This window comes from Rattus norvegicus, chromosome 19, assembly GCF_036323735.1.
Source record: "Rattus norvegicus strain BN/NHsdMcwi chromosome 19, GRCr8, whole genome shotgun sequence".
Lineage (NCBI taxonomy): Eukaryota > Metazoa > Chordata > Mammalia > Rodentia > Muridae > Rattus > Rattus norvegicus.
Genome location: NC_086037.1, coordinates 69,165,275 through 69,192,837, shown reverse-complemented (window position 1 = coordinate 69,192,837; position 27,563 = coordinate 69,165,275). Strand labels below are relative to the sequence as shown.

At 51.2% G+C, this 27,563-nt stretch overlaps 1 protein-coding gene across 3 annotated transcripts in view; it reads right to left on the bottom strand.

Annotated features, from left to right (window-relative positions):
• The window catches only part of Galnt2 (polypeptide N-acetylgalactosaminyltransferase 2), a 111,581-nt gene that overhangs the window by 29,400 nt on the left and 54,618 nt on the right, over positions 1-27,563 (bottom strand). For 2 of the 3 annotated variants that reach the window (NM_001106196.2, XM_039097658.2), the window contains exons 2-3: positions 20,371-20,464; positions 11,566-11,719 (exon numbers count right to left, since the gene is read on the bottom strand). In NM_001106196.2, the coding sequence (NP_001099666.2) occupies positions 11,566-11,719; positions 20,371-20,464 (248 nt within the window). Of the gene's footprint in view, positions 1-11,565; positions 11,720-20,370; positions 20,465-20,819; positions 20,901-27,563 lie in introns of those variants that run through there. The other variant, XM_039097657.1, reaches the window with a different exon arrangement.

Here is a 27,563-nt window from a genome sequence, read left to right as displayed (position 1 = left end):
ATGCCTGCCCGCCCTGGTCCTCAGCTGCAGATGCCCTCCAACTCTGGTTTCCACAGCACGGAATGGACCAGTTCTGCCTCACACAGAGCCACCCGTGCCTCTGTTTGCTCCACGCCTCTGGCATCCTCGTGGCTAAGCTCCAGGGCAACCTTCCCAGGAACTGTCTGGGTGAGTGGCTTACTTTCCCTCCTTTGCTTATCTCTTCCAGGCCAAATGCCAGAGCCTCAGCGCTCTGGTGGCGATCTGACTTTCCCTTACGTGAGCGGATGGGCGAGTTCTGCCCGGCAGGAGGTCTGGAAACTGCTTGACCACAGACGCCTTTAGTGTTCTGTGCTTGACAAACCGATCAGCTGGCAACTGCAGGCTGTGCTGGATCCCGTTTCTTCAGAGATAAAGACAGACAGGTGTTTGATCCCTGGGTGTGTCAGGGTAGCTGTGAAGCGGAGAGCTGTCACCAGCCACGCTGTGGACAGGATGCCAGCACCATCCCATCTCTTCAGGCAGCACCCATGAGCTGCTCAGCTCTTGGCGTTCTCCCACAAGCCTGGCAACCTAGGACCCAGACAGTGGAAGGGCCACCTCCTGCAAGTCGTCCTCTGACGTCTGCGTGTGCGCACGATCATGTGTGCACGCCCCCCCACCCCCAGGAAAGAATCAAAAAGATGTGATAAAATTTAAAGAATGTAAGGGTGTAACAAGATAGGGGACGAGACAGGAGGAAGTGCGAAACCACCTCCCACCAGTGCCGTTTTGCATGTGAGCAACACTGTGCAAATGAAAATCTTAACTGTGTGTTTGTTTGTGAGTGCACATGCAGTGCCCTCAGAGGCTGGGGGAGGACACTGGATCCCCTGGAGCTTCGTGAGCCGCCTGACGTGGGTGCTGAGAATGAAACCTGGGTCCTCCCGAGAGACATATGTGAGATCTCTCCATTCTTCAGATAAAAGTCTCTGGAAAGATGATTATGGGGCACTGGAGAGACAGCACAGTGACCAAGGGCACCAACTGCTCTCCCACATGACTGGGGATAAGCTCCCAGCACTCACATGACGGCTCACAACCCAGTGGCACTGGGTGGCACTTGCAGTGGTGCACAGACACAACATGTACATAAAAACTTTTTAAAAATCACAAAAATTAAGATTGTGATCATCTGACCCCCAAATCTCAAACAAAACAAAAACGGGGTGAGACAGAGACAAGCATATGTGCTCCTCATTAAAAATGGGCAGTTTTTTATTCTTAGTATTAAACCAATACTTGTCTAATTACTACTCTTGCTAAAAATGGCAACTAATTGAGTTATAAGTAGAAAACAAACTGTTAACCAACTGGAGGGACAAAATAAAGCAAGGAGTAGTCAGTAAACAAAACTGTGCCTGCGTCAAAGGCGCTGACGACTAACCCTAAGATCCAAGACCCATGCGTCTACAGGAAGGAGGGGGAGGCCAGGAGCATGGAGTCCTGCCCACTTCTCCCCCACAGCTGCCTTCTTTTTTTTTTTTTTTTTTTTTTGTTCTTTTTTTTTTTTTTGGAGCTGGGGACCGAACCCAGGGCCTTGCGCTTCCTAGGCAAGCGCTCTACCACTGAGCTAAATCCCCAACCCCCCACAGCTGCCTTCTAAACCGGTGCAGGCTCTCATCAGGGGCCAAGCAGCAGCCCCTCCATGCTCTTAGACCGGCAGGCAGACTTGAGAACCATGAGCCAAGTGAACGTTCACCTTCAGAGCGGATTCAGTCTCGGGCACTCTGTTACAGGGACAGGAAAAGAACGGAGATGCAGACTCAGGGTAAAACGGAAGACCTAAACACATGAGGAGACTAAAGGGCAGGGCCAGAGGGGCATGCTGCCGTCTCTCCTACTGACAAGGCCCAGGCAGGAGAGGGGTGAGCTTAAGATCTGGCTGGGCTACAGAACGGCAAATCTAGTGGGCTCCGTTTCAAAATTAAAAGTGAAAATAATGGCTCAGCGGTTGAGTGCTGGCCTGGTGTGAGCAAACCCTGGCCCAACCCCCAGTACAGTGCAAAAGACAAAGGGAAGGAACATAAAGCAGCCTGTCCGTGCAGGCCAAGTCATGTGGCAAAGTGAGAGTTACAGACGGGGCAAGTTTACAGGGTTAGGGTCCTTCCTCTGTGCCAGGTGACAGCACTGCGGTCGGTTACACAGATGCTCTTAGAAATGAACGGCAGCCTGTGATGGCGCAGACGCAGGTGTCCACATGTCAGGAGGATCGAAGTTTACAGCGGGTGCTTTAAAAACATGTTCTAGAAAAACACCTAGAAAACATGTGAGTAAGAAGACGGAGGCTGGGATTGCGGCTCCGTCAATAAAGCACTTCCACACGAGCACGAGAACCTGAGTTCACTTCCCAGAGCATATGGAAAAAGCCAGGTGCAGGTGGGCCCAGCATGGAGGACAGAGGGCAGAGACGGGCAGGTCCTCGGAGCTCACTGGCTGGCTAGCCTATGCAAATTTTCGTGCTGGCTAGCCTATGCAAATTTTCGTGCTGCAGGTGGAGGGAGAGACCCTATCTCAAAAATAAAGTGGAGAATAATAAAGGAAGAGGCCCTACTTCTGGCCAATCTACATTGAACACAGGTACATGCATGTGTACACATGCATGCACACACACATGTACACATACAACACATGTGCATACACACATACGCACACATGCATGCATATGTGCACACACATACACACTGCGCGCGCGCGCGCGCACACACACACACACACACACACACACACACACGAAGTGAGGAGACATGGTCCCGCATGCAGGCGTGTTCATGCTGCCCCTACTTGCTTAGCCTAAACGGATCCCTCTGATTCTCAGTTCCCTCATCAACACAACACAGGGGCCACAACAAAGGCACCACCTTTCTAAGGCTGCTGTGGGAGCCAAGTGGGAAGAAATGTGTGTGATGTTCTTAGAAACACTTGCGGCAAAATCCTCAGCTACAGAGAGGTGACACTAAGGCCACAGGTCCCGGGCAAGAAGATAGCATCATGCGGCCGTAACATCTGGCTTCTGAGTGGTAAGGAGCGGGGGAAGAAAGCCAATGACTTAAGTTTAAACTGACAGGAAGGGAAAAGACTCACACAATTGTGAAACTGTTGCCTAACATGCACTGGGTTAAAAAAGGAAAGTCAGAGCAGAACTCCAGACAAGTGGGAAATAGCAATATTTTGGTTATTTTAAAGTAGGCTTAAAAATAACTGAAATGATAATGCTACATTTCATAATACAAGGGCACGAGAGACTCGTGAGTGCTGCAGCCCTCGGTGCTCACAGGGTGGGCGTGTGGGAGGAGCCCGGGGGGCTGGCAGACCTCAACACACTAGGGTTACTGAACTTTCCAGAAAGAAGTGAACAGACATGTATTCACCCCAAGTATGGCGTCGATGGAAGACCAGTGGAGAGCCAGAGGGGTCTCCACACTCCTCACCGGTTAGCTGCTCAGGCGTCTTGGCGAGCTCCCCCCAGAGAATACTAAAGGTCTGACCTTGTGAGGGTAAACACAGTGACTGTGATTCCAAGATGACAGAGGCCATGTGCGGACCGGAGGGCAGTTCTGCAGAGGGACACACACACACACAAAGTAGTCTGCGCAGAACCCAGTGGGCGAGAAGAGCTTCCCCTTCCACCGAGGGCAAATCTGAGACAGATAGGAGCTCTGTTCACAAGGATGAGGGCCGGGAGAGAGTGAAGAAGACCCACTTCTCTCTCTGCATGGTGGGAGAAAGAGGTTTCACGGCTGCTGGAGACCTCGGTGCAGAGGATTAGCATGACTAAAGTGGCCACAGCTATGGCCGGTCTTCACAGATGAAGTCCTCTGCAGACAGTCGTCATTGCAGAAGAGAAGCATGCCTTCTCCCTCCGGTCATTTCAGTCATGTACCGCAGCCATGAAACAGGAGGAGGAGAAGGAGGAGGCCAGGGTGCTGGCCCCCAAGATCTGACTTAGAAACATAACTCTGAACTAAGCAGCGGCCTCCATCAGCCTAGAGAAATGTTGGGACCTTGTCCGAACCAAGGAGACATGACTAAAATATATTCACCCAACATGGTCAGCATGAACAAGAGAAAGGGACATCCTCGTCCACTCCCAGAGAGCTGCGTGCATGAGCAGAAACCGGGCAACGAAAAGCCATACAGAGCTGAAGCTACAGCCACAAAAAGAGCCCAGGAACTGCTCCTGTGTGAGGCCCAGAGGCAGATGGGTTTCCCTGGCTGTGATCAACAGTGGGATGGGGAACAAGTCAGGAGGAACGGCCTTCGGAGACTGAGTGCTCCTTAGCTTTCTGATGTGGTTTCAATTTTTGCTTTTTAAAAAAAAAACACAACAGATGTACCTACTTAAAAAAAAAAAAACACGGGGTTGGGGATTTAGCTCAGTGGTAGAGCGCTTGCCTAGGAAGCGCAAGGCCCTGGGTTCGATCCCCAGCTCCGAAAAAAAGAACCAAAAAAAAAAAAAAAAAAAAACAAAAAAAAAAAAAAAAACACGCTCTCAAGATAATAATTTAAAAGGCAGTCTAAGAAACCAGGAGTGTTTAAAGAAAGGACAGAGGGAGTCTGCAATGCAAGGCTGTTCTGCACGAGATGTGACAGATCCAGCCCGCATCTGCCTGAGAGACGTCCAGTGGCAGTGGCGGCTGCCAGCACGCTCGTCCCCAGTACTGTCACTGCCATCGTCTTACCCTGATTTCAGTGGATTGCCACTGCTAAGGCCAAGCATGAGACCAGAAGTAAACCCTCAGGTGAGGACGTAGAGCCTGAGGACACCACTGTGTGCCAGCCTCCGGGGGTATGCCGTGACAGAGAAAACTGGAGTTCTGGGCACTTTGCTAGTGGCCAGAGAGCCAGCACCCCAGTCACAGAAATAGCCATGTATAGGTAGCTGGCACGGCAGACCTCAAGGTAACCTCCAAACCACAGCTTCTCTAGAGGTGATGCTGGCTGTTCTGCAAAGACCAGGGAGATCCTTCTCACTGACCAGTAAAGATTCACAGCCCCTCCTCTTCTCAGCACCTAGTAAGGACCCAGTGCCCCCTACAGCTACATCATAACAGAAAGAAAAAGCCAAGGGTGGACAACTCTTTTCACGTTTGGTAGCAAATTTTGATCCAATCTTAACGCATGAGAAGGGCCTGGCGTGCTGTAAAAGGCCTGAATGCAGAAGCAGCGGGAGGCAGTATATCTGCAGTGAACCGTCAGACACAGACCATGCTCTACCTGCCACCGATGCCAGACAGACACACCAGCCCCAAGAGGTATGAGCAGGCGCATGGGCAAGCCCAGGCACCACAGCTCTTGGTGTACATTATTCCACAGGGAGTCCGTTCGACCCCTCCACCTTCTGCTTCCCTCTCCTGGGGCACACGGCACCCAAGGTGCTATTCTGGGAGAGGAAACCAGCTCCTCTCCAGACAGCAAACCCACAGGCCCTGAGCTGTGATCCTCTGGAACAGAAAGATGGATTTCTACTCCTGGCAAACACTGGCGTTCTGTGACCATGGCACAAACGGTCCTAAAAAGAGAGGGCAACCCAATATCCTCACAACCTGCTTCTGGAACTCACTTCCCTACACAAGCATAGGCATGCACACTCATACACACCACATACATGTGCATGCACATACATTCTAGCCACACCAGCTTCCTGTGGTCGACTGGTTGGATCATTAAAGGAAACGGCTATCATTGCAGAGGTCTGAACTTCTTTAGACTGAATGGGGGCTCTGGGCAACCATAGGGTCTGTCACCAAGATCCAGTATCTCAAGGGCATACGGTTTGCAACAGAGAACAGACAGGATCATTCATTAATCAGCGTCCGTGACTGTTGACCAGCAGGAGACGCCATAAATGCACAACCTAAGCGTGGAGTACAGCCGAACTGACCCAGAAAGGCAAGGCTCTCACGCCACTCCGCCACCTTCCTATACTACACGGAGCTTTTCCACTTCAGAGACAAACGAGGTGGGCCTGGTACTATGGATCTGAAAGCCCAGATACTCAGGAGGCTGAGGCAGAAGGACGCCAAGTTTCAGACCCGCCTGGGCTATATATAGAGTGAGTTCAAAACAGCCGAGGTGAGTTGGTGAGGCCCTGCCTCAAAATAAAAAGTAAGGAGAGGGCTGGAGATGCCCCCTAGGGAGGGACACCTGCCTAGCATGTGTGAGCCCCTGGGTTCGATTCCAGCATTGCAAACAAACGCTCATACACACCCATGGCTCCTCGGCGATGGTGAGGTAAAGGCTTTCAAGTGGGCAGCTGAGGGAGGACAGCCTGGACTGACCTGATTTATCTGGCCAGCCTGCTGAGTCTGTTTTCCCTGCTCTGATTCCCTCAGTGGCAGGCAGGTCATGGTTTCAAAGGTATTTCCTTAAACTGTTTGTCTGCTTCGGAACAAGCCACGCAGCAAGGAAGTAACAGCACACCCAGGGTCGGTCCTCGAGGTCGGCGTGGCGTGCCACGTGAGTCAAGAACAAAGCTTCCCAGAGCACAGCCTGGTCTGCTCAAGCTGGTTCACACAAGCCGCTACTCACAGGGCAGCAGTGACCAAGGCCAGCACAGAAGCCAGGGGTTCACAAGCCTTTTCGTGTTTCCACAGATGTCCGAGCTCACTGACAGCGGAGAGACAGTCATGGTTGTACTGTGACTGCTTTGTAGATAAAAGCCCAGGGTCGGAGATCATCTCCACCGTGGCCTGAGAGTAACAAGCGACAGAATTACTAACAAAGTCATGCCGTCCGTCCCCACGTCCATGACACTTCTGCTCAGGGTGAAATGCAGGACCCGTGAGTTTCAAACTAAACTAGTAATGTTCAATAAAACACTCAGGTGTTCCCCTGCATTCAGAGACAATAAAGTTGTTTGCTCTGGACAGTACTAGTCATGGAAAGCAGAGAGGCAGGGATGAGAAGTGCTGGGGAGACGGACTGCAGGCAGCCAGATGCACCCAGAGAGTGGGGCCAGCACTCCTCTGCCTTCCCTCCCCTGCCAGGGGAGAATACATCCAACAGAGCAATGGCTTTGTGGAGAGGAGGCCAGGACACAAGTTGGGACTTGCTGATGACAACGGGACCGAGATTAAGGTGGCAATCTTAGAAGCTGCTTCCTAGAAGACCTGGAAACTTCCAGACCGCTCCCACCCAACGGAAACCCAGCCTACGGTTCAGTTCTGCACTGCACAAAAGTGATCTGCCTATGCTTTCTGCAAAGTAGATCTCCCTTGGGAGGTTGAAACGCCAGGGGTAGCCTTCAAATATCTATTCACGACCAGAATAAGGCAATTCTATGTGTTCTCTGTCTACAGTGGGATTTCAGGCAGACTTAATACATGCAGGAGTCGCTGAGCAGGAAGCAGGCTACATGGAGACGGAGGAATACAAAATAAGAACGTAAGAGGGCAGAGGGTCTGTGGAAATACCCAACAAGAACGTGATGAGGACCTTGGAGGGAGAAGATGAGCTCACAAGGGTGGCAGAGGGAGTTACAGGCACTCAGACCCTTCAACCCCCAAATAGGCTCAAGTCACAGTAGACAATGTCCACACGTTCTTACAAATTACTAAAAAGCAAACAGAGATGTAACTGTATGCAAAGACAGACTCTGTCCCGTGAAGAGCAAGTCACAGCTAATCTTCACCAGAAGCAGTAGGAGACACGTGACTGAGAAGAAAAGAAATGACATCCGAGAGGTCTGCACTCTTAGCTGGGGTTGGGGGAGTGTCTCAGAAATGAAAGTGAAACAAACACACCAATAGGATCTACTGCCCTGAGCTGGTGCCAAGAGGAGCCTCTGTGATCGCTTATGGGACACAGAGGGACGAGGGTCCCAGGCTGGACAGGGAAGTACAAGGAATGATGGGAAGAAAGGCTTGGATATGAAGGGTATTTGCTGAAATCTCTCTCTCTCTCTCTCTCTCTCTCTCTCTCTCTCTCTCTCTCTCTCTGTGTGTGTGTGTGTGTGTGTGTGTGTGTGTGCATGTGTGCGTGTAAAGAATGATGAAGAGGCAAGGTGTGCTACTCAAAATGTAACAAACATTTGCTCAGCCTGAACTCTGCTAGTTTATCATAGCTGAAAATGCAGCTGGTAAGGGAAACACCCAGAGGGAGAACAGGAGAGGAGGGTACAGCATGCAGGACTCGGCACGCCTTGAGATACTGGCCTTAAACTCGGTTCTCTGGAGCATACATCAAGTACACAAGGCCTAAATGTCCTCCCACAGGACAAAGCTTGTCAGAACAGAGGGAAGTCCAGAAGTGAACTAGAGGCTCCTTCGTTTGTCACATAGAAGGTTTGAGAAGGCAAAACCAATGACGGAGAGACTTCATGCGACATCCCACCAGAGAGATGACACCCTCCAACTAAAGTGTGTTAGGCCAGCAGTATACACTTAGAACGTGTTGAAGACCAAGGGTCCTCTGGTTCCTCAGCCACACGAGGACTGCACTGCCCTCACCCAAGTCTTAAACCTCACAGTGAAAAAAATCAGGTCTCACAGGCCTCAGTCTGTGCTGGGGGGTTCCTGTGGCAGCCCCCTCTTGGCATTAGCAGTGTTTACTCACCAGAGTAACAACAGTAGATACAGTTGGGGCTATGACCAGCCCACAGTTCCAATTCCAGCCAGGTCCTCTCAGAACATGGCCAATGCTGATGACCCAGGGACAGCAGGCACACACAGTAGGACACCACCCAACCAGCCTATACCATCCTGCTAGAAGATAGCGACACCCTCAGGAGTGCTGTCCCTAAGTGTGAGCTCTGTCTACAGCCAGATCTTCTGAAGGGTTTGTGTCAGCTCTCTCAGAGCACCAGAACAGGGCAACCAGGCTGTGCAAACTGAGCAGAGATGAGACGTTCTAGGTCGGAAGCCTGCTGGACAGACAGGTTTGTAAGGAGGGTGGACCCTCCTCAGACGCTTCCCTGGAGAGTCCAAAATCTCGGGGCCACCTTTTAGTTTGAGATGCAAATGCATTTCAAAGTCCCTACACTTGAAATTCAAGATGAAGAGAAACAGGAACCCTGAGCCCGACTCAGTGATGGGAGGCTGAGGGGATCTGTGCCCTCATCTAACTCATCTCGGTCTCGTGGGATTTAGTGGAATAAACACGAAGGCGAAGCTTGGCCCAGGGGAAGAAATCCCCGGCAGCATGCTTCCATGCTTGCTGGTTTCCCAACAGAAGAAATCTTATTACCTTGAACTCCTGGTAGAGAGACACCCCACAAACCTCCAGTTCTGTTTGGAAGCTGCATACTGTCCACACAGAAGCACTTCTAAATGGCCTCATAAGCTAAGAGACCTGCCTGGTCATGTCCCACTGCTGAGGGATGCCAGGAAGGCTCACAGACTCACAGACACCACGATCTCTAAGTCATTCAGGACCTGCTGGGCCACCTCTGCCCCTGGAGGCCCATGGAGGTGGCCTTTCTTCTGTTGCTTTTGTTTACCTCACGTGGACCTTCCAATGATGGAGGGTGGCACTCGGTATGGACTCTTTCTGGGATGACAGATGACCATCTTCCCACAAGTCCTCACACAGCCACGGGGAAGACTCCCCTCAACCGCTTCATCTCCCTCTCTCCCCCAACCCGATTCCTCCCCTCGCACTCCTACTGGGATCCCAGTGGATCAGGGTCCTTTCTCACAACTTTATTCAACCTTAACCATGCCTGATAAAGAAGCTATTTCCAGGGGCTGGGGATTTAGCTCAGTGGTAGAGCGCTTGCCTAGGAAGCGCAAGGCCCTGGGTTCGGTCCCCAGCTCCAAAAAAAAAAGAACCAAAAAAAAAAAAAAAAAAAAAAAAAAAAGAAGCTATTTCCAAAGAAAGACACATCGGAGGCTTGGACTTCAATATGTCAGTTCGTCCGTCCATAAACACCCATGCTCCCACTGGCTGCTGGTCAGAGGGAATGAAGACTTCTGGTGGGGTCCCCTGAGCCAAAAGACCAGAAAACAATCTCCGTCTGTCATTCTGCGGGGGGCGGAGTCCCAGATGTAAGGACCAGGTGGAGAGAGCCTGGGCATCTGGTCCTGAACCTGCTTTCACCGGTCGGCTTCTAGCCGCACAGCCACGGGAGGTTGATTTCTGCTTGTATGAGGGCTTCAGAGTTAAAGCCAGACTCTCACATGAAAGGGTCACGTTGCCGTCCCTGTTCTGGAAACCTTAGGGAGCTGGAGAGAAAGCCTGATGTTTTCCACTGGTGCCATGAGATGGATTCCCGGGGCCAACAAGAGAGGCCAACGCCTGTCAGGATCTAATGTACCCAATCCAACCAATGGGGCTTCCACATAGCAAAGGAGGCTGACACGGACCAGGCAGAAACCAACCCATCCTGGGAGGAATAATCAAAGATTAGTTTGGACAGTTATTCCAAAAATACTGGAAGAAAATATGTCTGTACAGTTTGAGGGAATTTTAGAAGCTCACAAGAGAGGCAGCAGCTCAGAATCCAGCCCCAAATCACGCCTTTTCCTGCTCACAGGAGAGCTGGCCAAGGTGAAATCTTAGTGGGAAAACCAGCTAGCACCAGCTGGTGGCAAGGCTCACCAATCCCACAGAGCTCAAACCTCAGTCATCTCAAGTGGCCAGGTGACATTCTATCCTGGCTTCTGAGGTCTATCCCGAGGCCGAAACCCTGGATAATTTTCTTTTCTCAATTCTGTGATTCAAAAAAAAAAAAAAAAAAATCTGACAAGATGGAGAAATTAGGGCGTATTTTGGCTCACGGCGCTAAGCACAGTTTACCACGTCGGGGCAGGCCTGAGGCAGAAACACAAGGCAGCTGGTCACCTTACGTCTGCCAGGAATCGGAGAGGCATACGGTGCTCAGCTAGGCTTCTGGTTTTTATTCAGCCTGGGACCCCAGCTCACACTGGGATGCTGCCCACATGAGGTGAGACCCACATCAATTAATCTAACCTAGAATTACAGCCAGAGCCCTGTCCCTGAGGTGAATGTAATCCTGTCAAATTGACAGCCACTGGCTCTTAGCACTTCCTAGTCCAGTGCCTCTGTTTCTTCTCTGGGACATGAAGGCAATTGTAGGGGAGATGGCTAAGGATGGAAAGGTGCCCCTTTCCTTGTAAGCGGCAGCAGAATAGACTCCAGTGTCTGAGAATGCTTTGAGCTGAGCTCGGTGGAGTCAGGGTCCTAAAATCCCGAAGAGCGTGCGGACGGCCCTTCTCCTCAGCGTCTGGAGTACACACTATCTCCTGTCCTCCTGCCTCCTGGTCCCTCCCAGCTCTGCTGAGACCATAGTTTAATCTCTAGTTTCCAGAATATTGTTCCCAACTACAGCTGGCCCAGTAAGAGGAAGTTAGATTTTTTTTTCTCCCTTCCAAGACTGCGAACGGTATTTTATGAGTGCAGCTCAAAAAGACTAAAGGATTGGCCAAGTACAAGGCCCATGCAACGTTCTCCTTCTGACTCCTCAAGGCAAGAGGCTCACTTCAGGATCTTTCCTTCTTTGACAATGAACACCACCTGGGTGAGGAAATGCAGCGCTACAAGGGAGAGAGTCTCCGGCTTGTCTCCCACACGCTTGGAGAGACTTACTGGTCGTGCCGGGTGTCAGGGATGCTTCTGTCCATGCGTAGCTTGTCACTCTCCACCTGGTTGAACTTGTTGCGAGCATAGGGGTCCTGCCCAGAGCGAACCATCGTACCGCCGACATACGCCTCCTGGTTAAAGTCTGGCCACCGGACTTTGCCTGGAAAAAGCAAAGCAGAGGGTGTGGGACAAGCGGACAGGAGACCAGAGAGTGTCGCCAGAGCCGGCAGTAAGTGTTAGGCTTGATCAGAGGGTGACAACTGTAATCAAGGGTAGCTGAGAGGGCCCTGAACATTGTCACACAGGAGCTGAGACTCTGCAAGACAAGAGTTCAGGCTTCACACAGCTCCCCCGTCCCCTCCGAGACAGAGCCGGCAACTCCGGCACCATTTTTCTTTCTGGGAAGGGGATGCTCTCATGGATTTTGGTCATGCCCCCGAAGCATCCCAGGCAGGCAAAGGAAACGATGCAGGTATAAATTCTTTTTTTTTTCCCCCCCCCGGAGCTGGGGACTGAACCCGGGGCTTTAAAGCTTGCTAGGCAAGCGCTCTACCACTGAGCTAAATCCCCAACCCCAATGCAGGTATAAATTAATAAAGCACTCCAGTGTGCAGCCAGGTGCCACCCGGATAAATGTTTGGGCTGTTGGAGTCCAAAACCAGCGCCTAGAGCAGGGCTACCCTGAGATGGTGCTGAGGGCGTTGTTCAGCGGCATCAGGGGGACTGAGAACTCTAGGCCTCCTACAGACGGACGGACGCTTGAGGAGAAAGTCAGTGGCTAAGGTGAGTGGTGGGTGGGGATGTGGGTGCTGGACTCACACCACCCAGCGTGCTGTCTGGTTTCATGTAGTTCAGGCTATCCTCAGATTATCCTCGGACTCACCAGGTAGCTGAGGATGAGGCCCCGCCTCCGTGCCCAGCCCAGTCATCTGTCCTTTGACCTCGCTAGAATCTCACATCCTCCCCTCTTTGCTTCCTGTGAAGAGGTCCCTGAGCTGCTAACTATCACTGGGCTAATGGTATCCATTGTTCATTCCTGCAACTGCCCGTGCAAGCAATACACTGAAAACATTTCTTCCCTGAATCCCACTGCTGTTGGCAGAATCACTGGCCATCAGGAGAGGGGCACCTTCCTGCAATGTAGAAAATGCCACGCCCTAAGAAAGGGCATTTGCACAGTCCCCTCAGGCCTCCTGAGGAGTACTCTCTGTAGCTGTCAGGAGGCCTGGCCCTGAGGAGAAGTGAACAGTGTGACTGTCAGAGACACCCAAACATGGCAGAAGGATCCAGCCATTCCTTGAATGCAGGTTTGTTCTTGAGGAGAAGGCTCTAGAATAGTCTGCCCGTTCCCCAACCTTCATCACTCAGTCTTGCCTTGGTGCCTCAGAGGCACCAGTCACAGGCTGGTGTCATGCTAGTTCCAAAGGCACAGATGAGCAAAGGCGGGCTCATGTCTGGCCCCACTGGAGTGAGTGTTCATGTTCTGAGGGTGAGGGAGGCAGGCTAGGGAAGCATATCTAAACCTGGGGACCAGAAAGCTGCACAGAAGGCCTGTCTGAAGTGAGTTCAGGGGCTCCTGTGATAGCAGTCGATGCCATTAGTCTCCTGCAGCTCCGCCCTCCGACCATGGCCATCGGCAGCTGGACACAGGTCCCACCTTGCTAGGATGTTGATATGAAATCACAGGAACGTAATATCATTCCCTTTCAGAAATCATGGTAGGGTGTGAGAACACCACGGGGGCTGGGAGAAGGGGAGGGGGAAGGGGAGGGAGGAGAGGGGAGGGGGAGGGAGAGAGGGAAGGGAAGGGGCTGCAGATGCATTTATCTGTGACAATGATGACATGCATCGTGCCAGCCCTCAGAAGCTTCAAGGGCTTTCCTATGAATGGCTAGAGCCTCACAGTTCCCACTCGTCCTCAGCAGAGGGAGGGAGGGCACAGGTGCAGCCTATGTTTTCATGTGGGTGTGACAGAAAATTGACTTCATCATCTAATAATGGTTTGAAACCCATAATCTGAAAAACATTGGGCTCAAGAACACTGTAGGAATTGGTCTGTATCACGCAGAATTGTCAGGTTGGAGACTCCTGGGGCAGAGACCGCAGAAAAGAGAGGAGGAAAGCTCAGGGGAGCGGCCAGCTCATCTCTTAGTTGGCTTCCACTCAGCCTGGCCCAAGCCCTCTAAGCTAGAACCACACTTGAGCCACGCCCATGCCACGACCCCGCCCACACCATGACCTCGCCCACACCACGACCCCGCCCACACCTGAGACAGGCAGGCAGCCAGGCACAGAGAGCTGAGACCTAGGCAGAGCAGCCACAGGATAGGAAGATGAACCCCATCCTAGTATTTACAGGGCACCTGTACTCCTAACATCTTAAAATTTTCCAGTTTAGAAATTACAAGTTTCAGAAAAGAAATTATCAATTTCATGATAGGTTAAGAAAGAGGATTAAGGAAAAAGCTCCAGTCACCAGCCAGAGCCCCACTCCCCCATGCCCCACCTTGGGCTAATGGAAAATCCTGAGATAACGTCACACAGGAGGCAGCAGGGAAATAAGGTGTGTATCTATGAGAACCACAGGGCTCATCACCCAAGCCGGTCGTGAGGCAGGTGCTCACTGACTAGGGGTGTGAAACAGGCGTGACCTCCGCTGTTGTGTATGTTGAGACCAGCCATAAAAATGAGGTCCTGCTAGGACTGGTGGCTCACACTTTTCATCCCAGCACTCGGGAGGCAGAGGCAAGCGGATCTCTGTGAGTTTGAGATCAGCCCGGTCTACAAATCAAGTCTTGGTCAGCCAGGGCTGTTACATCACACAGAAACCCTGTCTCCAGAGACAGACAGACAGACAGACAGACAGACAGACAGATAAGGGGGGAGGTGCCACAGTGACTTACAGCCTCCTCAACTGCCTGGGTTGGAACAGGAAGGGCTGGCATGTCCTTACCCAAGCCTCAGGCAGCCAGCAGGAGTCCCTGCCTCTCTTAAAATTGTTCACCAATTGTTCCAAGGCCACCTTGAAGACCATGCCTTCTGAGGAGCACTGGCCATGAGGTTCCCATTCATCCTGGTATCAATCCAGTCTCTCACTCCTCCCCGTAAGATGGGATGAGACTCCCTGGTCAGAGCCCCAGCCACCCACCCGCTAGTTCTCCCTCAGAGCATCCTAGGTACTAAGCCTGTCACAGACCCTGCCGGCCACTGCTGGACCACTGTGGTCTCCCCTGGACCAAACACCTGAAGCTGAGTGTGACTCGGAAGAGCACGGCATCACGCTGGCTGGCACTCTCTCTCCGGCTGCAACAGACCAGGAAAGACCGCCAACTGGCAGTCAGGAAACAAGGAGCCTAGACCAAAGCCAAGGCTCGGGATAAAACAACTGCCTACATGGAGCTTAGAGCTCCCTGTAATGCCATCCCCAGGGGTGGGTGGGTGTGTGTGTGTGTGTGTGTGTGTGTGTGTGTGTGTGTGTGCGTGTGTGTGTGGTGCGGGGTGGGTGAATGGCCTTCCTCTCCTGTCCACTCACTGCTGTGCTGACTCTGATGGCCAACGGAGGCAACCTGGAGGAAGGGCTAGGCTAACAGGAAGAGGACTCTTGCCCATCCTGTGTAGCCATAACCATGGAAAAAACAACTCGGAGTCAGGAAAGGGTGAACCTGGACCACTACTGCCCTTGGAAGACAAGGGGTGAGTCCCTGTGGGCCATGAAGGGTGACACTAGGCATGGTATGGTGCTGTCAGGAGGGCGCCTCCCCCCCACCCCCCCCACCCCCCGCTCGTCTTCTGGGCCTTTCTACACTGTCCTGTCCTGGTAACTGTCTGCCCTCCCTCAGGGCACCCACAGCTCCCTTACCCATGATGACTCCCCGAGAAGCCTCAGGTCTGGCCTGAGGTCTGGACTGCAACAAAAATTCTTAGTTAGACATGGTTGGGCTGCAGAGGCTTCTCTACTCCAGATCCCCCTGTGGGGCTCATGAGTCACACCCTGGCTGCGATCCGTGGACTTCCCAGTTCAGTGTGAGGACTTCCCACATCACCTGCCCTTGGCCAGGAGCAGCTGGTGGCCGCATCCAAGGGCCTGCTACACACAGAAACAGAGGCCCTGGGATGCTATCTGCCCAGCCTGGGCTTGGGTGACCGGGACAGAGGACTCCTTGGGGCCAGAGGACTCCTTGGGGCCAGAGGAAAGATGATGTCAAGTTTCTAACAATTATTTAAGTGAAGTTGAAAGGATGGCAGCACTTTCAATCAGGATGAGCCAGGCTTTATAAGACTCGTATTAATACATGCTAACAAAATAATGTAGATTTCTTTGTAAAGATTTGTTTTTAATTAAACCTCATCCTTGAAAGAACAATTTCGTCAATCTATGATGAGTTTTCGCAGAACTAGCATGGCCACGTGCATGTTTGAAGCCAGGCACTGAGAGACAAGCACATGGGCTTTAGAGGCTTTGGGGAGCAAGGGTGGGGTACCCAGCACGTGCTCCTGAGGATGGGTGCACCCTTGGTCACCTCAGGTGTCTGCAATAGCCAGGAGCCTGCAAGTCAGGGGCTCTGAGGCTCTGAGTTCGGCACAGATATGGACGCCCCGGCAGAGGCAGCTCAAGCAAATGCCGGCCCCCTGGACAACCACCTGTGTGGAGTGGAACCACCTTCTCCTGGGACAGCGTGGGAAGCAAGCAAGCGGCAACCCACAGACAGAGGCCTGTGCTATGAAGCCCCTGAGTTTCGTGGCTGATCTCACACTGAACCTAACTTTCCTTTGCTTAAAAGAAAAACCTCATGGTGTCCCTGCTCCAGTAAGCACGCAGCACAGAAGGGGAGGCCAGGACTGCAGCCCGCAAGCCCGCTCTCACAGTGAAGGAAGGGAAGGCCGCCATTGCTGGGTGTCCGCTGAAATAGAGCACCCTAAAATAACTCATTATTAGGGATGGAAATGCAGGAAACCCAAAGCAATGAAAAGTCCCTCATCAATAGATCTAAGGAGCCACCAGATGTTCCAGGAGAGACACTCGGAGTTAGTTTAGAATGATCGATGCTATCGGAGTTAGTGTAGAATTGATCGATGCTATCGGATGAGCGGCTTCACAGCAGGGAGCAGGGGGCAGCTGCTGCACATCCGTGAGGTCTTGCCCAGCTCTTCGAGAATGAGTCTCCAAAGACTCGTCTCTAACCTGTGCAGGGTTCTTCTGCTTGCATGTTTGTTTGGGGGACAGGGTCACTCTATGTAGCCCAGGCTAGCCTGCAGTCAGTCCGTTTTCCCTCTTAAGCCCCTCTACAGAAGCAGTCACGTTTACTGCAGGGTCCTCGCTCAACACTGCCTCCACCTGCTTCAGTCACCCCAGTCATCCCCTAATTCATCTACTAATTCAGTACTGCTGAAAATCCAGCTCCCGGAGGACAACCGCCTACTTCTGCAGGGAGTGTAGGCTGTGGCTGTCCCCAGTGCGTGAGTGAATGGTTCCAGGAATCTGGTGGCTCCTTAGTTCTGTGAGGGCATCCAGCAGTTGTGGGGAGGAACCGGAAGGAACTGGCCTAACACCAAAGCTGGTGGACGACATAAGAAAACAAAACTACGGACCACATTTTTCCACAGACATACGCAGAAGTACTCAACAAAATATTAGCAAATTAAATCCGGGAATGTAGAAAAAGAATTCCATTCTACAGGTGGGACTTAACGATACTTATGCAAGGTTGGCTGGACAAATTAATAATCAACGAACCATTTACACGACCATATCAAATGACGCAGAAAAGGCCCCGGACAAAACCCAACGCTCCTTCAGGACAAACTCTCAGCAAACTAATGTCTGAGACAAATCCACAGTTCAAATATGAGGACCCAACTGTCTCGCTGATGAGAAACAAGGCAAGAGGACCGTCCCCTTTCACACTGTACCAAAAATCCGAGTGACTGCAGTAAGGCAAGAGAAGAGGATAAAAGCTGCGTGGATGGAAAGGAAGAAACAAAGCCATCTTTGCTCGCAAAGACCGTGCTTATTCGCATGGAAAGTATGAAAGAAACAACGAACTGCCTAGAAGTAACCCCAGCAAGACTTCAAGACAGGAGACTTTAGTGGCGAGAGGTTGTGTCATTGTATATCAGCACCGGACAAAGTAAAAGTCAGAAACACAGTATCACCGAACAAGTGGAATTTAAAGTCAGGATCACAGTATCGCCTGCACTGAACTCCCCAGAAGGAATCTTACATTTAAATTCGGACGTCTACGCATCAGAGCTATATGAAGAACACCACAGAGCTTTGATGAAAGACACCATAGAAAACTGGGATAAGTGGTCACATATGCCATGTCTGTGAGTAGGGAACACATCACTGTCACATGTCAGTTCTCTCAGATCCACAGATCCAATGCTAAACCAATGAACGTCTCAGTGAGCTGTTTTGTGGCTATCAACGGATAGACTCTAATTTCAAGTGGGACAGCAGAAGATCCAGAAGGGTTGTTGCCATCCTGAAGAAGAAAAATGGAGTCAGGGGCTGACGACACCCTGACTTTCTATAAAGTTGCAATAATTATGACTTTGGTAAAATGCATAAACACATTAACTGATCTGAATAAAACCCCACAAACACATGCACACAGTCAGCTGACTTTTTGATGAAGGAAAGATAACAGAGAAAAAGTAAACTTTGAAAAGACGATACAGGCTGGAGAGATGGTTCAGTGGTTAAGAGCACTGGCTGCTCTTCCCGAGGTCCTGAGTTCAATTCCCAGCAACCATATGGTGGCTCACAACCATCTGTAATGGGATCAGATGCCCTCTTCTGGTGTATCTCAAGACAGCTACAGTGTTCTCATATATAATAAGTAAATAGATCTTTAAAAAAAAAAAAAAGAAAAAGAAAGAAAAGATGATACAACACAAATTAAATCAACATGAGTTCAAGTCCCTTATATTTTGACCACAGAACTTATGTTCCCACTTGATAAAGCCAGTGGCAGTTTAAGTCAGCGTTCGCAGATGTGAAATGAGGGTGTGAGTTGTTCATAAATCGAAGTAAGTCAGTTAGATACATGCACTCCTCTTTGTATTCCTGGTATCAAGGGTGAAAAAGGAACCCTTGAACATACATCTCACGTAGGTAATAGCTTCTTTGCATATCTTTTTTTCTTTCTTTTTTTTTTTTTTTTTGGTTCTTTTTTTTTTTTTCGGAGCTGGGGACCGAACCCAGGGCCTTGCGCTTCCTAGGTAAGGGCTCTACCGCTGAGCTAAATCCCCAGCCCCACATATCTTTCTTTAGAAAATACTTAGTAGCAGTATATAAATAGGTTACCTACACATTTAATTTCATCATTTTGCCCCGAAACTATAGATCTGTTCTGTTTTATTCTGTTTTATGACTTTTTTTTTCTTGGCCCAGCGTTAATGAAGATCACAGACTGTTGGAAGGAAATGCTTTGTTTTCCACAATACAAGTAGCCATTAGACAGAAACAACTAACTGACCCTAACAGCCATCGGTTGCCTAGCCTGAGCGCCTGGCAGGCTAACGGAGAGCAGCAGCTTCTTACCCTTCGCACAGCTCACATCCACAGCAGCTCTGCAGACATACAAGCAGAACACACCCGTGCCGACGCTGGAAGGCCGCAGCGTGCTTCCCGGGGGTGTTACTACCATGAAGCAGTGTAGCTACGAACGTGTACATATTGGACACGACTAGCAACCTCCATAACGCATCTTCTTCTGGCGTTTACAGGCATCCACACACATGTGTACACACATACACATGCACACAAAATAAAAATGGAAAAATAAAGCTAAAGAAAGAAATTAGCCATAGAGACATGAAGTGACTTGAGGTATATATTAGTAGGTAAATGCACCAATCTTTCGACTCTGATCCAATCTTAGGCCATGCCAGAAAGGGTAGTACAGAGCAATAAGATCTGGGAGAGGGAGGAGGAACAGGCAGAGCACAGGAGTCTCCAGGATGGTCACTCTACTCTGACACTCGATGGGTCTGTCACACGTTTGTCAGAACTCACAGGATTCGGGGCTGGAAGAGTACCCATGCAGTCCCATACGACAAGGCAGTCATCCACTGCATACCAGCAACTCCAGCTTTAAGGAGGACAGAGACTGGAGAATTGCTGGGGCTTGCTGAGAAAACATGGGTCCCTAGTTTAAGAAAAGACCCTGCTGGGCCGGAGAGATGGCTCAGCCGTTAAAGGCTAGGCTCACAACCAAATATATAAGAAAAGACCCTGCTTCAAAGGAACAGGTTGAGAGTGACAGAGGACAATGTCCTTTTCTGACCTCTGCACACGCACTCACCCTCCTTCCCCAAGCACGCTCGCATGCTCGCACACACGCACAGAGTGAGCCCCACCACCAAGCATGATCCTTGCTGTGGACTCTGGTGCGGACCCTGATTTAATGTAGCCCATGGCCTGTTCCCAGCGCCCCACTCTGGTCAGATGCAGACAGGCGGTGGGGAGCTGCGTGCATGGCATGTGAACATTCCGGATCTTCTGTCAATTTTGCTATGAACCTAAAACTCTTTAACAACAACAACAACAAAAAAAAGTCAAGTCAATTTGAAATTTTTTTCACGAACTGGAAGTTCAGATCCTGTTGCTTATACTTTACTCTGTTTCTCTTTCAATAAATTCTGCTGACCGCACACCTGGGTCCTGACAGGAAAAGCCAAGGTGTGTTCTCCGGCAGGCCCAGCAGCTTAAGTCATTCACTCTGCCCCAAGCCAGCGCTCCTAGCACTGTATTCAGACCATCGACAATCAGGAGGATCAAGACCCAGCCACACTTCAGACTCCTACCTGGAGGGAGGGTCTCCATACTCTGAGCTTTCTCATCTCCTCTGCTGTGGTGAAGATCTTTCTTTTTAATGGAGTCGATGTCATTCCAGTCACCCTGGAGAAACAAAGACACCGGGTGAGTCGTCTGCGTCTGTCCGCTCGCCTTCACTCAGCTTCTCCACCTCAAAGTGGTTTCATAAGGCCATCACGCCTGGGACCTCAGCAGTGAGCGGCCAGCGCTCCCAACGCAGGGTGATCCTTGTCATCACCCAGAGGTCTGGACTGTGCTCTAGGGAGAGAGCATGGGCCAATCCCTGCAGGACTCCAGTGAGGACCATGAGGACCATAGCAACCATGTGCTGAGCATGGCACTGTCATAGGGTCCTGGGAAATCTCACAGGGCTGGGCCCTCTGAGCTCCTAAGGTGACAAAGGGCACATTAATCCTACAGAGCTACACTAGGAACTCACAGGGGACTGCCGGGGAGCCAGCCTGCAGACCCAGACATAAGCTTTGGTGGAATCTGTCCCACCCATCTGGGCAAGCACTCGGCTGTCATTGATCAACACTGAATCGCACTAAACGACAGCCTCACAGCCACACAGCTTAAGGCATGATCCACCCACTTTGATCTGACTGCTGAGAATAAGAGGTGCTTCTGTGCAAAACCCAAACAGGAGACCTCCCGTGGGCCCAGCCTTCTGGAAGGCCCTGAGCAGATGAGGATCCTGGAAGTAGGAACCTTCCCTGGCAGCCTGGCCTGCTCTCCACGTAGCCAAACTCTCTGGACCGGCCTGCTGTGTGTGCCTTCCTAGGTGCTGTGCTGGATCTAAGAAAGGCTTCCTCTAAGTGTCACTTGCTCTGAGCATAATCTGCCTTTAAGGGGAGCCATCCTGTTCTCAGTCCCTCCTCTTTCTGGGGCTTTCCTTCCTCCCTTGGCTTCTGTGGTACAGTGATATGGCTGGCTTGTCATGGGAAGGGTGTGTGAGGGGGTGGGGTGAGTATGTGAGGGGGGTGGGGGAGGGTGCAAGGGGGTGGAGGTGGGGGAGTGTGTGAGGGGTGGGGGAGTGTGCAGAGGGGGCGACAAATGTTTGAACATGCATCTGGACCCTATTTACAATTTTTTCTTACAGCCAGAAGATTCTAAAACGATACTTGTAATCAGTTCTTCTGATTATTGGGCTATAAATAAACTTTGAGCCCACCATTGGTGATGATTGTGCAGTGACCCGGGAAATACAGCAGACTGTGTCTCTGCAATGAAGGGAAAGGTGTTGGAAACTAAAACAGCCGGCTCTGGCCTGGCAGGGCTGCATGGTGCTCTTTTAATTAAGGCCCCACTTCTATTTCATAGCTGGTCCGTTAGACTTTCTGACTCATAATACTTCCCTCCCACCAGGGCATCGACCTCTCAGATACTCTGGTTCCCGGATCAGCTATTTCACCTTGAACGAGATGGAACTCTGATGTGGTCTCTGGAGCTGGTGGCTCCAGTCAAGTCCTAGTCTCTGGCAGTCACAGAATCAACGTATCCAGGTCAACTCTCGGCATTTTTCTCAAAACACAATTCCTTCCCACACACCCCGGGCCTGAGTCTGGGGTGCTAGAAAGGGTTCAGTCAGGGATAATGAGGCGTCACTACTCAAACAGCTTCAAAACTGGGAGGCTAGGAGAGCTGCCGTGAGCCCCCAGCCCAGGTTTGCTGCCATTGGTGGCTTTTCAAGGTAGCAGGTAGCATTCAAGACCCCCAGGTCCTCTGTGGTCCCAGGAACTGTCTTTCATCTCTGTGGACCCTTGGCGGTGGGATGCCCTTGGCCGTGTGGTGAACGGCTAAGGACGGACATAGCTACTCGCACGCTCTGCCCTCACTGGTCCCACTGTTCCTGTGATCGCTTTGACGGTCCCACATCTACAGATCTGAACAATACATCTAGACCAGCAGCGCTGTTGAAAATGTCCTAATGCTCTGTGTTGTGTTCAGAGCCCATGTGTCCAAGCTGGGACGGGGCACTCTCTGTGCTTCTTCTGCTAGAAGGAAGGAAGACAGAGTCTGCCTAGTGACAGGTCTGTGCTGGTGGGGTGGAGGCAGTAACCACATGGCTTCTGCCATGACTGTAACAGACATAAAAATATTCCTCTGAAAGAAAACAGAAAATAAACAGGCTGTTTTAAATCTCCCCTTCTGAAACACATTTTTTCTCCATGCTAAATCGCTTTAGCTACTAGACCATATGGTCAGGCACAGAACAAGTCCCCAAAATACTCCTGGATGTCGGGTTCCTCAATGTCACCTGTCAGCCTCATTTAGAGACTGCTCAGTAATTATCACCAGGGCTGAGCAGCACAGCAGCACTCGGTTTATAAAAAGCTAGGCCGCCAGATTCCGAAAGAGGCTTTACTCAGACTTGGAACCCATCTCAAAATTCAGACGTCCAAACCCACCGAGGTGCTATGTAGCCAGGAGCCGGAGAAGAACAGCTCCCAGCTACAGACCACACCTCTCATGGCCAAGTATTTCCACGGAGGGACCCAGAGACTGCCGGCTACTTCCAAGTCCTTGGGGTAGGTTGTTCTACCATGGTGGAGCAGAAAAAAAAAAAAAAAAAAAAAAACCCACAGGTTCCTCCAGACAGGGCTCCCCCAGAAGACGGGGCTTCCGCAGACGGCAGGACTCTCCCCAGATGATAGGACTCCCCCTAGATGACAGGCTCCCCCCCAGACAGGGCTTCCCTAGACAACAGGGCTCTCCCAGATGACAGGGCTCCCCAAACAGGGCAAGGCACCTGCTGCTCACTGGGTCAGAGCCTCACTTTCGCTGTTGGCCGAATATCCAACTAGCAGCCACATAAGGGAAAAGGACTGACTCTGGCTCACGGTCCATCACGGCACGGGAGGCATGGCTGGGACAGCCTGTGGCTGTGGGCGATGAGAACAGAAGACTGGGGAGTAGACACAGGACAGAAAGGCTGGGTTACAACCCCCAGGCCAGCACTGTGGAGACGTACTTCATCATCTCCTAAAATTCTTAAAACCTCCCAAAGGAGTGCACCGAACCACCCACCCGACCAATCCACCGAGAAAGGGGCACCCAGAGTCTGTGAGAGGCCCCAGTCCCCACAGGGGCAATCACTACATCACAGGTTTCCCAACACAGCCTTGGCAACCCTGACCCCTCGGCCTCGGGAAGCAGCTGGGCTTTACTTGGGAGTTCAATGCCTGTCAGGAGCACGGGTTGTAGATGAGGGAAGCTCCTCCCCCCCATCACTGGCTGCTGAGGAGTTGAGGGGTGGCTTAGCGCCACAGGTGTGCCTCACGGATCCCTCGGATCCTTCTCAGAAGCTGTTGGCACCACCACGTGCACAGTGGAAAGGAAAATCTTCCTGCCCCACCTTACAGGAATGGCGCTGGGACACATCTGAAGAGCCCACGACAGATTTCCCAGCCCATGCTGACGGAGCCACAACCTTCACTCGGCTAAGAGCCCGAGGACATGAAGGTGTAAGAGTCAGGGGTCAGTGGAGGAGATGAGAACCCAGTTCTGAGACGTGGCCTCCCACACAGCCGTGAGACGTTGCTCCACGTCTGTGCTCACTGTGCCAAGCGGCTTGTAGAGCTCTGTCCCGCTCAGGAGGGCAGAGGGCAAGGTTCAGTGAGGTCTGGGTGAGTGTGCTCTGTAGACGCTCAGTTGACCGCGGGCCACAGGCGCCACTCGACAAAGGTCATTCGTGTGTTTGTTTGACTGTGTGTGCTCGTGGGGAGGCTGCTGAGAAACATCAGGTGCACTCGGTACTCTGGAGCACTATAACTGGAGCACGCTAACTGGTGCTCCACCAGGAAACACACACACACACACCTAGCACAATACCCATTACCCTGCATGCTACCACACACGCCATCAAAGCTGTGCTCTCGGCCACAGGCAAGAGCGATGGTTGCCAGCAACCCAGTCCGCCAGGGGCTCCTGAGACACAGTGAGGAAGATCAGGCTTAAGCTGCTCTGTCTGTCTCCTCAGGCAACTAGGGCCGCACTACTTGAGGATCGAGGTGCCACGGGGCCGTGGTGCGGTGCCGCCTTGCTCCCAGTAGGATCCACCAACTGCACAGTGCCTTGTCACAGCCTGGCTTTGTCTGTCTGTGGACTGAGGGTGGCCTACGGAGCATCTGTGGGGGAAGGTGGCTCTAAGTGACACGTTCCAAGCCCAGGAGCCTGGGGCCAGGGGTTAGACACTGAAGGAAAATGTGGCCTTACACATTCTGAGTCCAAATACACACTCCTCACAAGTCCTCACACACTCGGGTGTGTGTTTGGGCAGAGGCCGGTGACTAGACAAGAACTCCGACTGATAAAATACCCATATTGGCATCCTATGTATGCAAGAACTGGATGATGAGTACACAGGAATTCCACACAATATTCACGATGTTCTCCAAGTCTAAAGTTTTAAAATTACAGGTAAAGTGCTCATAGACCTTATTTTCAAAAAGAGAACGTGGCGCCTAGGCCAGTATCCATCATCTGCTTATTTCAGGGTGAGGGTCCTGGACATTCTGATTGGCAGTTTTGAGCAATCTTACCCCCCACCTTCTCCTTTAAGGAAGTGAAGATAGACATCTCTTGGGAAAATTAGTGAATGTGTTATAAGAGATTAGCCAACCTTAGCAGACATAAGGGGTGAGAGGAGAGATGACCTATTTCCCACTGCATCCCTCCTTCTAAGAGCAGCTGGTATTCCCTAACCATGGCCAATGACATCCAAAGGAGGCCGGTATGAGCACAGGGCAGGTAAGCAGCTGCATGTGACCTCACCCTGGATTCTGAAGAATCTGGGAGCCATGGGAACTAATTCAGCTTTCGGTCCTGTTCCTGGAGGCAGAGGCAGAGGCTTCAGGATAAGGTAGTGGAGTGCGTGGGTGAGCTGGGTGTGACCTGGGCGTGGCACCCACACCCGTTCCCTGCCTGTGAATGGAGATCCTGCATGTGCAGTGGTATGGCAGCCCTTTCTTGGCCCCGGTTCTGTTTGTCCTGGGCTTCTGGCTACAGTCAAAGCAGATCCCCTCGTAGTACAGAAGTGACACATATCAAAGGCTTGACTAGAAAATGTCTTCCACATAAAAGGGAGGGGCTTTTAGCAAATGCTTTCCCCTGGGACTCATCCCAGTCAATCACATTTTTAAACTAAAGAAAGTAAAGCTTCCAAACAGATGACAGGAAAGTGGTGGAAAGGCTCAACAGTCAGACAGCACTTCACAGTGTATAGCCCAGGGTGAGGGTACAGCAGAGGGCAACAGAACAGGAAACGGGGTCTTGCTGGCTAGTGTGTCCGTAGCCTGGCACATCATTCTCCAGCACACTTCTCACCATGCCGCCTCCTGCCCTATTCGCTACCAGAAGTTTGTCTGTCCATGTCAGCCTCAAACACCCCCAAGGCAGGTCCACTGTGTCCTGGATGATCAGGTCCCATGCAGCCACCGTAGACCCTGGCGACCCTTCAGAAGACACCTTCTTCAGAGCATCCAGGGCTTTCCCCATCGGTGTATCTGGATCGGGGGAGCAGAGGGGCCAGCCCAACACAGCTCCTGGAGCATAACCAGCATCTTCCAGTCGGGGACCCAGCTATCACATCTTATCAGCCTCAACTAGAACAGCTAAATCTGTTATCTCACCCCATCCGGTCTTCCTTTTACTAAACAGTCTTCATTCACAATGTGTCTGTGGTTTGCTGGCCTCATTTTCCAGATGAGGAACCACAAGGTGAAAGATGGCTGCTACAATGTAACATTAGGAGCTGGATCTACCACACCTGATCCAAAGGCTGGCCTCTGGAGAGTGCCAAACCCTCCTGACAGCTACCCTACTCAGTGTTCCCATGTCCCCTAAGGAGTAGTGATCAGTGAACACCAACCCTGAAGACAGGCGCAGCTCTTTCTAGGCCCTGAGGCTGGGCTTCACTCCCCCTCCCAGATCTACCCAAGGGCTTCTGCAGAGTTATCGAAATGAAGAATCCCAAATAAGGAACACATTCTATGCGTAACTACTACAGTGTTACTTATACAAGTAGGGAAGAAACTTAAAATATTCTCCTCCAAGCAGTTAATTTATGTTACAGCCCCTTACGAGGATATTACGCATTCATTAAAAATTATAATGATAAAGACCACATCAAAAATGCAAAATGCTTATGTTAAGTGGGAGACCAGATTTTATGTACACAATAAAACAACCATCTAAAAATACACACCCATATGGACCAGCCGGGAATGAGACACGGGGAGGCAGAAGAGGAGCTCGTGCTGGCTGAGAGTGCTGGGTGGTGTTTCTATTTCTCCAACTCTTTCGGGTTCTTAAATTATTCTCATGAATAATTTTTAAACCCAGCACAAATATGTTACGGGTGGAGTTATAAATCTACACGGTGCTCAGCACCGCCGAAGAGGCAGACAATCTGGCCAGGCCTGGCCTGAGGTTGCCAACGGTGCCCGGACACGGAGTTGTTTGCAGAAATGCTGTAGGTCTGGCCTCTGCTCCTCCGGTGTAATCCACCCAGTAGCCCAGAATCCAAAGGTCCCTGGGAATTCAAGTGAGTACCCAGAGTTACCCCTGCAGACTAGACTTGAGCAATGCTGGGTCTGTCTCTAAGTCTTTTTGGTAAACACCACTTTCCACACTAAATCTATTTTCTCCAAAAAAAAAAAAAAAAAAAAAAACCCTCAAGAAGTCAAAGTAGCCTTGTGAGATACAGCCATTGCCGTGAGCACTCAGCCAAGGCTGGACTGTTAGGAAAACATCGGATGGTGATGTCTTCATAGGTGGCTGGCCATGTGCAGAGAGAGCCAGATGCTCCTACCAGATGCCACATCGGCATTTTGGTGAGACAGAGGACACTGCCTTCTTGAAGCTGGCTTCCTGTGGACAGGCCACCTGATGGGGCTGTCCAGCTCTCAGGTGCCCTGTAGTCCGTGTGTGGTCTTTACCACATCTGTGGAGCATCCCATTCAAAAGAGAAGAAAACTGAGACCCAGATGATAGAAATGAGGGCAAACACTGTATACCTCAGTGAAACTGTGGCTGCCTGGGGCAGGGTGCCAGCTCTCTCCACCGCCAGGGACAGTCTTGGGACAGACTGGCTGACCAGATACATGGTCACCCTCTGCCACATGCTGGCCATAGGCTGGTCCACAGTGGCATCCCGGAATCACAGTGCCCCATACCCTGG